This window comes from Clavelina lepadiformis, chromosome 2, assembly GCF_947623445.1.
Source record: "Clavelina lepadiformis chromosome 2, kaClaLepa1.1, whole genome shotgun sequence".
NCBI classification, from domain to species: domain Eukaryota; kingdom Metazoa; phylum Chordata; class Ascidiacea; order Aplousobranchia; family Clavelinidae; genus Clavelina; species Clavelina lepadiformis.
In genome coordinates, this window is record NC_135241.1 from 14,697,584 (window position 1) to 14,709,587 (window position 12,004).

The 12,004-nt window shown below is 35.6% G+C and overlaps 1 protein-coding gene across 2 annotated transcripts; it reads right to left on the reverse strand.

The window, feature by feature from the left end:
• Positions 1 to 1,572: 1,572 nt before the first annotated feature.
• On the reverse strand, positions 1,573 to 9,204 carry LOC143446504 (nucleosome assembly protein 1-like 1). Of its 2 annotated transcripts, none has more exons than XM_076946160.1 (12): positions 9,060 to 9,204; positions 6,695 to 6,797; positions 6,348 to 6,489; positions 6,155 to 6,271; positions 5,953 to 5,989; positions 4,594 to 4,742; positions 4,265 to 4,404; positions 3,974 to 4,119; positions 3,691 to 3,713; positions 2,958 to 3,116; positions 2,258 to 2,320; positions 1,573 to 2,013 (listed from the first exon to the last, which is right to left on the reverse strand). In XM_076946160.1, exons 1-12 carry the CDS (start codon positions 9,160 to 9,162, stop codon positions 1,966 to 1,968), a joined length of 1,230 nt encoding a protein of 409 aa, XP_076802275.1. In that variant the 5' UTR covers positions 9,163 to 9,204; the 3' UTR covers positions 1,573 to 1,965. The 2 variants fall into 2 exon arrangements, with proteins under 2 accessions (XP_076802275.1, XP_076802274.1); XM_076946159.1 differs by having other exon boundaries at positions 6,140 to 6,271.
• Between the last annotated feature and the right edge of the window lie 2,800 nt (positions 9,205 to 12,004).

A 12,004-nucleotide genomic window follows, 5' to 3' on the forward strand; every position in this document is an offset into this window, starting at 1 on the left:
AAAAGGTCAAAACGGCGCAAATCTAACGTTTTTTGTTGAGAAAACTGTGCAGTTGCTCCGAAAAAACTACTTCTATCGCATGTCCGCTATGTCCATTTTAATTAACAAAAGCAATCGCATTGAAAATACAAGCCGTCGTGCTTAAACACTTCTGTTTCACGTAACTCCTTTTTCTTCTTGCACTCTTTCGGGACTTCTCTCCTGTTCTGGTGCATTGTCCCTACGAGGCTGCACTTCTTTTCCGCAAGTCGCAACGCCAGGTCAAGTGAGGTGAAAAAATTATCGCAAGTGACGTTGTAACCTCCTTGAAAAAGCGGAGCCATGAGTTTCAGTACAACGTCGGTGGGCACACTCCCTTGGGGGCTCCTTGCGTCATCTTTTCCAACGTAAGGAACACCGTTGAATAAATATTTGTTTTCGACGTCAACTGTCAGCCAGAACTTTAGACCAAACTTGTCTGATTTATTGGCCATATATTGGATGAACTTGCAGCGTGCCTTACACGGCAATAGTTGCTCATCCACAGTTATCTTCCACTGTGGAATGAGTGCTTTTTGGCATATTGATATAAAACTGTTCCAAAGTTGTGAAGCGAGTGCAAATTTATCATGCAATAGATTCCTACGCCTTTCCGTCTTCAGATCGAAGCGAAGGAATCGTATGAGCTCCAGACACCTGTCTCTTGCCATGGTTTGGGAAAACATCGGACATCCCCACGAATTCCCCCACAAACTCTTCACAGGGAAATTGCGCCCTCCTGTCACGCCACGAGCAACCACCAAGCCGACGAATTTATCTAATTCATCTAATTTATCTAACTAAAAAACTCTTACTACACTTACGCTTCGATAAACTTCAAAAATTCCGATATTAGGCTGCGCTTGTGACGAAACTACTCTGTTTTGCGGAAAAGTCGACTTGCATAGTTTGTCAACACGTTTGTTACACCCCTGTGCTGGCAGCTGTGACCTAATTCGATAAACCTGTAATTATCAGCAGAAACAAAACATTGCTCTCTATTGCGAGAACTGGTTTTTGTAGTGTGAAGTAACAATGCGTCAATTGACGCGCCCCGTCCTTCTAGGTAGTGACCACGTTAATTATCTCTACCGGTAAAGTAAAAACTTCATATTCATGGGTTAGTTACCTAACACTAATGTAGGAAAAGTCAGGAAATATCACGGTTGTGCGATGCCCCACTTAAAAGTTACAGATGCACTTAGGTTGGAAATGCGTCAATTGACGCGCCCCGTCCTTCTAGTGTTAAATGTTTGACAGCTTGGGTTAATTTATTTAAAATTGGATATATTAGCTCCAAGTAATGGCTTCCTTGTCTACTAATAATATTTAATTGATATCGGCTATATAAAAGCCATATCATTCTCTACCATGACCTAAATACAAAAATTTCCGACACCCCAGAATACAAACTGATTAATATGTAACCATACACCAACTTTCCTTGGTCTAAATACTAGCACTGTCAGAAGTTCAATATGTTGCGTACTTTGTTGACAGACTCTAATCCACATTGTATAGGTAACTGCTAAAATGTTTTTAAAATGGGAGAACTTAACAAATAACACAAACCTTTATTGACAGTCTAAACAGGCAGCAGTAAAACTTGAAAGAGTATCGTGGAAAACAAGGCTATTTAGAAAACAATGTTTTGTGTTATCTAGTAACAAGGTAAAGCAGTAGGACTGGATGAAATAAGTTTTTGCATTGAAAAACACATTTTCTAAATTCGGCAAAGTTCCAAACAATTTTTTATCACTTGTATACTGGTTAAAAAACGTAACAAAACTAATTACAGATGGGATAACAAATTTAGTTACAACTTTGAAATCGAAATCTTTGAAAGACAAAAGCCTGTGAAGTACAAGAGATTCACACTTCTTTGTCTAGTGCATGCATACATGCAGATGATTGATGGCCCATTCCTTTTCAAACATGAGGCAGCTTTTATTGTTGCTTGCATTCTTTTGGTGTTTCTTTTGACATAGGATCTTTCTGTTGATACAACAACACACCTCTTAAAGCGAGATAAAATGACCGAACTCCATTCTCAAGTAGTTAAATACATAAATTAAATCCTTAGCAGTAAGTTTAGTATGGTGATTTTTTTGAAAAAGATTGATATATTTATGAAACCATGCATATAAAATGGCAGGTGGCAATAAAAACAAAATGTCACAGAAAGATCAGTTCATCAAATACATCCTCAAACATGGGAAAAAGGATTTCAGTTCTGTACCTCAGGATCATAATCTGAATCATTAGCACCTTCCGAATCATCAGAGTCACCGACATTATTAAACTAAAAAGAAAATTCACACTGTAAATGAAGGTCACATGTTTACAAAACTACTTTGCTGACTCAACATTAAATAAAAAGCCTATTAGAGAGCCATGAAAATGTATGGCATTTATTTACAATTTTTGTACAAAATTGTAGTAACATAACTTCAGACAAGAAACATTAGTTAACAGTGATGAAAAAAAAACACTTTTATTTAGCCTAGTGGCTCTCAATGGTAACCAAGTGGTTCACCGAAGGCAATCGTAGGGGCAGAAATTCCCAGGGAGAGAATGGGAAATAACTGAAAGAAGTAGAGGATTTTAAATTTATAACTTCAAAGCCCATATTATGAGTAATGAAATGTTATTCACCAGTCAAAGCGCATACCCAAAGCTGAGATTACATTGTAAAACTGGATTAACGTTTATGTTAATCCTTCTGTAAAAAAATTTTTCATTGAGGTTTAGGGTGCACTTTCATTCGATCAAAGTTTTGCGCCCAAGTAAATTAGAAATTTAATTATAACATCAAGATGTTGTTACCAATAGGTGCTATTGTATTTTTTTTCCATAAAATTAAAAAACATAGTAAGGGAGGAACATGAAAAAACGTTGAGAACCACTGAGATTAATCAATTGGTAAAATTCTTTCTAACCCCAGCTTCTTCATCTTCATCATCTTCCTCATCCTCCTCATCAAAGTCATCATCTCCTGCTTCACCTGTAAAGTAGAGAACTGCCCGTGGGACAATTCTTTCACGAATCATGTGACCGATCTCAAAATCACTAGTGAGTAGTGCCTCTGTGTCAGGATCCTAAAAATGAACAGTTAAAGTTAAACAAAACGAGGGTGTAGTAATATAATAATTAAGTGAATACACTTTGAATACATGAAGTTGGAAAAATGCTCATATATTGAAACATTTCCATTCATACACGCTCTTTCTTAGTGTAATCAACTGTCATCAACTAATAAAGCAGCCCTTTATTCAAGCAGGTTTTGAGGGCACCAAAGATGCTCTATTGAACAAGCATTGTGCAACATTTTACCTATCTATTGATACAGTTTTATGTAAAGCATTTTATCATGCGTTTACAGATTTCAATGTTAGGGTGAGAACAATTAATAAATCATAACGATAAATGACAACAAATCAAATTCAAAACAATCGAGCCAAACGCCAAGTTAAACTTCCATAAGTTTCAAGCCAGGTGAGCAATCATAATTTTTAGACAATGTTAAAATTGAAATACTAATGATAGGGCTAAGAGGACAACATTGTTAGTAGGGATAACACTAATGTGGTGTAACTTCATTAATCAGCATTCATATCCCATCTATTGACCACAGTATGATTGTTAAATAATGTGGTTATTAAAGCAACTTACCAGTTCAGAATCATCCTCTGGAACTGAAATAACAAAATTAAGCAATGAATTAAGATATAAAAGTACTAGTAATAATATTCAATGCTACTATTTTAAGAAAAAAAGATCTATTGAGACAACAACTTAATATCTGAGACATAGGCTACAGTAAATTTCACAAGCACAAAATACCATAACAAATTGTGAAAGTTATTATGATATACCTATAACAACAGGGTAACAAATCAATACTCAAATAAACTTTTACATAAATGGCACCTAGTCCTATAAGTCTACTAATTACCTTCTGGTGGGTTGAAAAAGTTGAAAAAGGAATCATTAGCAACTTGTTTTGTGACTGTTCTAACAGTTCCTCTCCCTTTATGTTTTTGCTTTTTCTTGATTGTTTTCACAGTAACATTTTTTCCTTTAACCCAGTCAATTTTGCACCTGATCAATAAAACCAAGTAAAATATAACTTTATAAGATGAAGCTTGACATATAGAACAATAGTGTTTCATTATTCAATTCACACTTCATTTTGCATTGCTTTGCGAATGTATGAGCTCTACAAACATGATAAATTTTGTCTCACCCCGTGCAATTAATGATTTCGGGTCCTTCAAAAGTGAAAGGTTCTTTATCATCAGGTTGCGATTGCAGTTTATAATACTTAGTTAAAATCTTGTTGGTAAAATATGGGTTAGAATCAAACACAAACTCCAAAGTAAAACCCTGCAATAAGGACAATATAAACGATGAATTTCCAATCATACAATGTGTTGTGACATAATTGAAACATTTTTCCTAATAATGCTACAGTAAACTTCCATACATTTTTAAGTGAATCGGTGATACATGATATTTATTTTGTAATTTCTTACAAATCTGTGTACTGAGGAAGTTTTCAGTGTAAATAATTACCATTGGCTCATCTGGTGGGGAGAAAATAACTCTAATGTCTTGTAAATGTTGAAGAAGCGGTTCATCATGTTCTTGGACCATTTCTTGAAATAATGGAACATTTTTGAAGACGGTTAACCAGAACTCTGGTATTCCCTTTATATCTTCTCCTTCAAGCAACAGATCAATTTTAAAAATTACAAAAAATTATTAAGTTGACGATTTTCTAAAATTCTATCTAATATATACAGTGCAAAAAGGTATGTTGGCAAACTTGGACACAAACATAAAACATGATATAAATGTTGAGGGCAAAAGTAAACATGGTAAATTCCAAGGATTCAGAACCTATTCATCGCAACACAAATCTGATAACTTTACACACATGGGCATTATGAAATAAAAAAAGTTTAGAAGAAGTGTTTTTTAATAAAAACGATTTAGAAGCAAGTTTTGTGCACTATGTGTATAGCGCAGAGAATAAAGCTGTAGTTTTCAACAAGGATACCATTTGCAATGAGCAATATGCTGGAAAGTAAGTCAGTATTTCTTCATTTGATGTTACATACATAATTTCTAATTCAAGCTGAACATATTTTGCTTTTCTAAACAAATTTTTTCAAGGTCAGTATTGGATTTCAAATATTGCAAATCTGGTCTACACTCTACTATACATGACTTTGCAGGCATGATTGACAAGCTAAAGCCCAGTGTGACGCTAATGCTAATCTATAGATTGCTAAAGTAATTCTGTATAGTCATAGTATAGAAATGATTACTACTCTACGTCCGTCAAGAACAGACAATTGTGTCAGAAAAATCCTAACATTTAAGATTATTTACATATTAAAAGCAATCACACAATTATCTTCCACCTTAACGAACTTTAAAAAACTGTGGGATTTACTACATGAGCTAAAAAAATAAGGTCGCCGCGGCTATGTAAACGTTGAAAATCACCGGTACAAGTAAATGAAATGGCAAAGGACAAATTTTAATGTTGAATGTTGTTTCATGATATATATAATTTGCATTGTTACGACTTCTCAACTACATGGGGAAAGTGGATACCAAGAAAAAATTAAAAGCAAAATCAGATTATAGCCGAATTCTGGCCTTGGACAAGTTTTTCAAAGTATATATTAAATACTTTGTAATAAATTTTAAAGCATCACATTTCCTAAACAACACAAGCTTTGGAGCAAAAATTTTTAATGTAAGGCTCAATCATGTAACACAACATTTAAGCAGAGATTACACAAATTTGAAAAAGGTTGATCTAGACTAGAGCCCCTGGGACACTTGACATGAAATGACCTAGTTAGCAAAATCTATTTGCATTTGGCTTAAAAATACACAGTAAACCATAAAACCAATTACCTTCTGCATCTTCTAACTTTGACTTTTCTACTGCTTGCTGAAAATATAAGTAACATATTTATGTTAATTAATGCATGTAAAACATAATGCAATGCATAGTTACTACGGCACAAATTAAGAAAGCGTCACCTAAAACAAACCATTGCAAAATATTTAAATAGTTAATAATTTAATGGCAATAACGTACAGTGAGTGCATTAACCTCTTTCTTAATGGCCGGCTTGTCCTCCTCCTCTTCTTCATCATCATCTTCCGGATCACTTTCCCATTCACATTCCTCATCATTCGGCTCATATACTCCACTTATTATAGACTGCCTCTATTAACAATGAACAAATCAGAACAATTTTAGTCTTAATCAGTTAATTTAGGACCGATTTGTGCACAATACTAACTTTTTCGAACAATGGCTGATACAGATCACCATATTTTCTTTCCAGTTCATGCACTTCTTCGTAGAACTTAGCTTCTATTTTCATTGACTTTACTTGAATGTTTTTCAACGCATTCACTCTCCTCTTAATGGGTTTGGGAAGGCTGAAGAAAACAAAGGTAATACTGTGGTTTAGCTCATATTCAACAAAAAATGTAATAGCAACCTGTTTCCATTACATATAACGTAAACATAACTTACTAAAACTGAATTGTTTTAATCAAGGTTTCTTGTCCAACTAATTTAATATAGTTTACGTATATACATGCTTTTTTTAGAAATAACTTAAAATCCTGTAGAATTTTTTACCTATCTATATAACCAGAAGGTGTGCCAACAATACTGTCTAAGCGATGCTGTAATGCTGCCAAAACTTGAGGATTTTGCATCATTTCAGATGTTATTTGACTTGCTGTTAAAATTAAGTGACTATTAATAATTACTATTAAAACAAATTTAGGTAAAAAATACTATCCTAAACTACTGTTTTAATTGAACAATGCAATACTACAGTAATTACTAATCACTAGTTTTAGTAGCAGAAAAGTGGTAGAAAATCTACTCTTTCACCAAGTGGACGTAAAGTTTTAAACCTAAGTTGAGGAAGATTTTTATCATCTAGCACAGGGGTGGCCAACAGTCAGAGATTAAGAGCCTCACTTCTTACTGTGTTAACCGCAAAGAGCCACATCATAAACTTTATGATTTATGACGCTGCTTCTTATTACGTCATAATACTGCGTCAGATATTGTTTCAGTTTCATCATCTTTATTCTGGGTCGAAATCTGATGTAATCAGTCATTATTTAGCAAATATCAATTCAACATTAGCCCTTAGAGATTACTTTTCTGTATCATTTATCTGCCTAAAATGGGTAAAATGCGCTCTCTTTCTGAGGTTCAATATTAACGAAAGAGCTGCATAATACAGGGCAAAGAGCCGCGGGTTGGCCAGCCCTGATCTAGCACATTGTTTCCCAAAGTGGGTTCCACGGAACCCTAGGAATCCATAACATAACTTTTGGGGTTCCATAATAGACGGTTAAAAATCGCAATATAGTACAGCAATGCCGAGTAATAGCCTACCCAAATTATTAAAGAGCACTAATATCTCTCAGCGGCGGGAAGATTTTGCCGTGGGCAACAGTCAACTGTTTATGTTTAATTGATGTTTCTGGCGTATTGGGGGTTCCTTGTTAACTTAAATAACCCTGCAGGGTTTCACGGACAAACAAGTTTATGAAACACTTATCTAGCATGTCTTCGTAGCGTTTAAGAATTTCAGCAAGTATTGCTTCTATCATGCTTGTTTTTTTTGCTCACACTCTTTTTAGTAACTAAAAAGATTTTTAGTCTGGCGCATTTTTGAAAACCAATCGCTTGAACATACAAATTCTTGTGTTGCAAACTTGTATTTAAATGTGTGTCCGCTCAAAATTTGAAAAGAGTGTCGCTCTCAAGATCGCTTAAAAATAAAATAATTGCACTTAAACCCAACTCTGCCAGTAGTATCTTGACTTTCATAACGGTCAAAATTCAACCTATAAGCGTATATTGCAAGTGGTATTCGTATTTGTATTCCTTCAGTTGGTGTCGATGATTGCAATTTTCCTATATGCGGGAGGCGGTACAATTATTTAGCTGTCTGTTTCTTGTCCTTTTTTCCAAAGCAATGTTTCTCTAAGGTGAAAAAAGCACTTTCTTCTGGGGACTGTGGTTAAGATTAAGTGTATTGTATATGCGGAACAACTCATTGCATCGCATGTAATGCAAGAATAACCTGATGACCACTCAACTTACAGTTTACACAATCATGAACAGAAATACACGATCATGCAATTCAAGGCTGAAAATAAAACAGAAATGCTTATTTAAGGAATATAAACCTGATCCTATCATTCGGTTTAAATTGGCAATTTGGATTTGGATATTCTTAAACACCCATCTCTAAAGGTCAGCTTCTAATACAGTAATTGCAGTCCAATATCGCCCAAAGAGCTAAACAATACCTAAAAATTTTTATTGTAAAACTTGAAGTGAATCATGCATAACCGTGCAAAAGCGATTAAATGCGAGGTCAAAACAATTTTTTCTTCTTGCTGATTGCTGCAAAAGTCACCATTAAGGTTAAAAGCTTTCAATTTTACATTAATTTAAATTAGTTGTCAGTGAACATACTGGTGAAAGGATTTGTACTATTATGAAGTGGTTAATCAGTTATTATCATAAATAAGTGGCAATAAATGCAAATTCATCGCTTAATTATGACGAAGATTTGTTTTTACATTGTGACCTCATAATTACCGCTTACCTTGTTATAATAAGAGGCCAAATTTGCAATACAATTTTGGCAATAACTGCTCAACAAATACATATTATTAAAAACCCTTTCACCAATATGTTTATTGACAACTACTCTTTGATTTAAGGCCAACTTGTCTTTGAACTTGACCCTGACTTTCAACATTTGTGCTAAGTAGTAATCATTGCGTTTACTGAAACCAAGTAATCGAGTATAACAATCATCTAAAAGAGAGGTAGATTTTTTGGGAGTAACCACATTTCTACTTGAGTAACTTATGTGGTTGGTTACTTTGTTCACCACTTACCCTGATGAATGCATTAGAAGTAACAAAGTAGCGGAAAAGTTAGACGGGACCTCACACTCACTTACCTGAAGGCATAGTATTGGAAACCTCTTCAATTGACTCAACCTTTTCTTCATGTTCCTCTTTAGTCGCGGAGGCCTGGTTGTCAGCATCTCCAGAACAAGACATTATAGACAATTTATTTGTATTCTGCAAGGTACAAAGTATAATCATGTAAATGTCACATGCGTAGTTACATTGCAGGTCATTGTTTGGTCTTCACAGGCGACCCACAGTTCAATCACGATTGATCTTCACAAACTGTAGCCTTCATAAAATATTAGGAATAAAGATTTACTTACAAAACTATGACACTTGTTGTTATTAACTAGTGAGGGGAAAAGCTAACTACACAAAAAAATACTGCTAGAATTGCGCCAATCTGCGCAGAATCTGCGTTAATATGCCCAAATGTAATACATCGCATTGTGTTGCATTTGCAACTAATGCATTTTGCCATAGTTGACCTTTTTCGTGCTCTGGCCCCGCTACATAATTCAGACCCAAGCAGAGAAAAGTAGTCAAAAAAACCTACAGAAATGATAGCTCCATGAAAATTTGAAGAAACAAAGAAGATTTAATGCAAAATTGTGCGAAAAAAGGGGCTCTCTTTCGCTGATTTTTTTCGAGAAAAATTACAGTTTTTTCTGGACGTATGGAAAATTTGTTTTAGGCTTGAAAATCAGGTTTTTCCAAGGTGGGTAACTTTAACGCAAACGAACTTAAAAATTATATATTGTATGTAGAAACTTGAAATTTGGTATACAGTTAGAACAATCTGGTTAACTACCTGCAAAACTCTCCCATTAAATTGGACCAAAACTTAATTTTTTAAATAGTGATTTTTTGTTTAAATTCGGCCACTGGGTACTTTCATAAATTGGCTACCCGACCCTACTGACTACTGTAGCTGTGAGGGGAACATAAAATTGTGCTAACGCTGATAAACGTATTAGCATGCTAATATACTGTACCATAACTAAGGCAAGAAAATATGGCAAGGAAAAATGTGGTAAAAACGTGCATCATAATAAATAGCTTAAATTTAAGACAAAAGCCTCAGCACGGCCAACACATCCAATTAACCTAAACCCAGCTATAACCTTGCTTTGAGAGGATAAAAAGAGAATCTATTTCGTCAACCGAATAATGAATAAATATTAAAAATTAACAGTCGCTCTGCGTGGGGCGGCTGAAGACCTTGCATTCATCGATGTGTGCCACCCTGGATACCAAATCATCATCTCTGATCAATAAAAAGGTTAGGCTAGTCTACAACCGTTTAGTGGGGATCAACCCACTCTTTAACAAGAATTCACGAATTTCAACCATACAAAACGCTGTGTAACAAAGTAACCTATGGTGCTGATTATTATTAGGTCTTGCAGCCATGCAGCTTGCCGTCCAGCGGCCACTGTCAGACTGTTGCCTGGCCTATTGCAATACGCGACAATGCAAAGAAACATAATAGGCTATTCACACCGTCGCACGATTTTGTTCTGTTAAGTGGTGACGATTTTACCAAGTTTGTCAACACAATGTTCGAACCATGCTGTCCAAGACCAAGGTTTAGGTTGGTAAGTGGTAACTATAATGAACATGGCTGTCCCGCACAATTTGCATCATGCCTACTGATAATAGAAATCTAATATTGTTGAAATTTTAAAACATAGTTTACAAAACGTAATATGTTAATTTTGTCATTTAGATAATTAGGTTAATGTTAAATGATGTTAACACGATGTCAAAATATGCTAAAGTAACTGATTTGTCAGTTTCAGTCTAAGCGAAGTCGTAACCAAAGTAGCGGGTACTGCAGCCTGCTGTTTTCCAATAGCATGCTGGTATTGCTTGCTGCGAGGCGAATGACAAGCTCCTGTTGGTGACGTAACCACAAGCTGCTGTTCGTGACGTAATCAATAGCAGTGGGGCTTTTCAACATGGTGGACAGCTGATGTGGAATTTTTCCGAGAAAAGTGAACATTAGTGGTTAAAAAATAATATTTAATGATTGATTGTATGGGCAAGTATGGCGTAAGTTATAATAACGCCTTGGTGAAAACAAACTGTAAGCTGTCCAGTTTTCAGCAGCAACCAACAGCAATGTCCTACTCGAGCAAATACAGTCTGCTGTTCATTCCGTCACCAACACTGTAACCCTCAAAGTGTACCCTGGTCGATAGAACCAAGCGCCACACTGGAAATGGATTTGTTTATGATTCTGCAGCGATTTCTGGTTGTGAGATCACGTGTCTGCGTCAATAAACACCGCTTCACCTAACTTACATAAAGGCTACGTGTCCTTCAACCAGCACTAATTGCAGACATACAGTGAGATAAAACTCCAAACTAAAACGTTTATTCGCACTCGTGAAACATAAAACGTTCTCTTCGCTTCACATGGCTTTAATATTTTTATTGTGCGATGTTTATTATTTGTAGCTACAACGATTTTAGTGTTTTGTGTAGTGACTGCATTATAGCGGTAAATCATTCATTTGTTCACAGCTTCTTGTGACAATCGCACGTGCTCCTTTCAATTTATTTTTAGGTTGATTGCTGCCTCAGTTATTACCACGTCTTTCGTTGTGAAGGCGTTTGTCATAGATAAATTTTAATATGTTAACCCCCCTGTGATGGTGGGGAACAACCCCAGCTGCGGAGCTAGATGGCAACGGAGGTCACAGCTCAACCAAGCTCTATTAACGGCGGAAAAGGTGTATTACAACGTTAGATAGCACACATTGGTGACACCCACAAATCCAGCGCTGTCGGTTTCTTAATTTTCATGCTCCGAAGGTGACCTGTGGAACGATCTCTGGTTGTGAGATCACTTGTCGGTGTTAATTAACTCCGCTTCACCTGACTTACATGAAGACTACGTGTCCTTCTCTGCCAGCACTAATTGCAGACATACAATGAGATAAAACTAAAACGTTTATTCGAACTCGTGAAACTTAAGACATTCTGT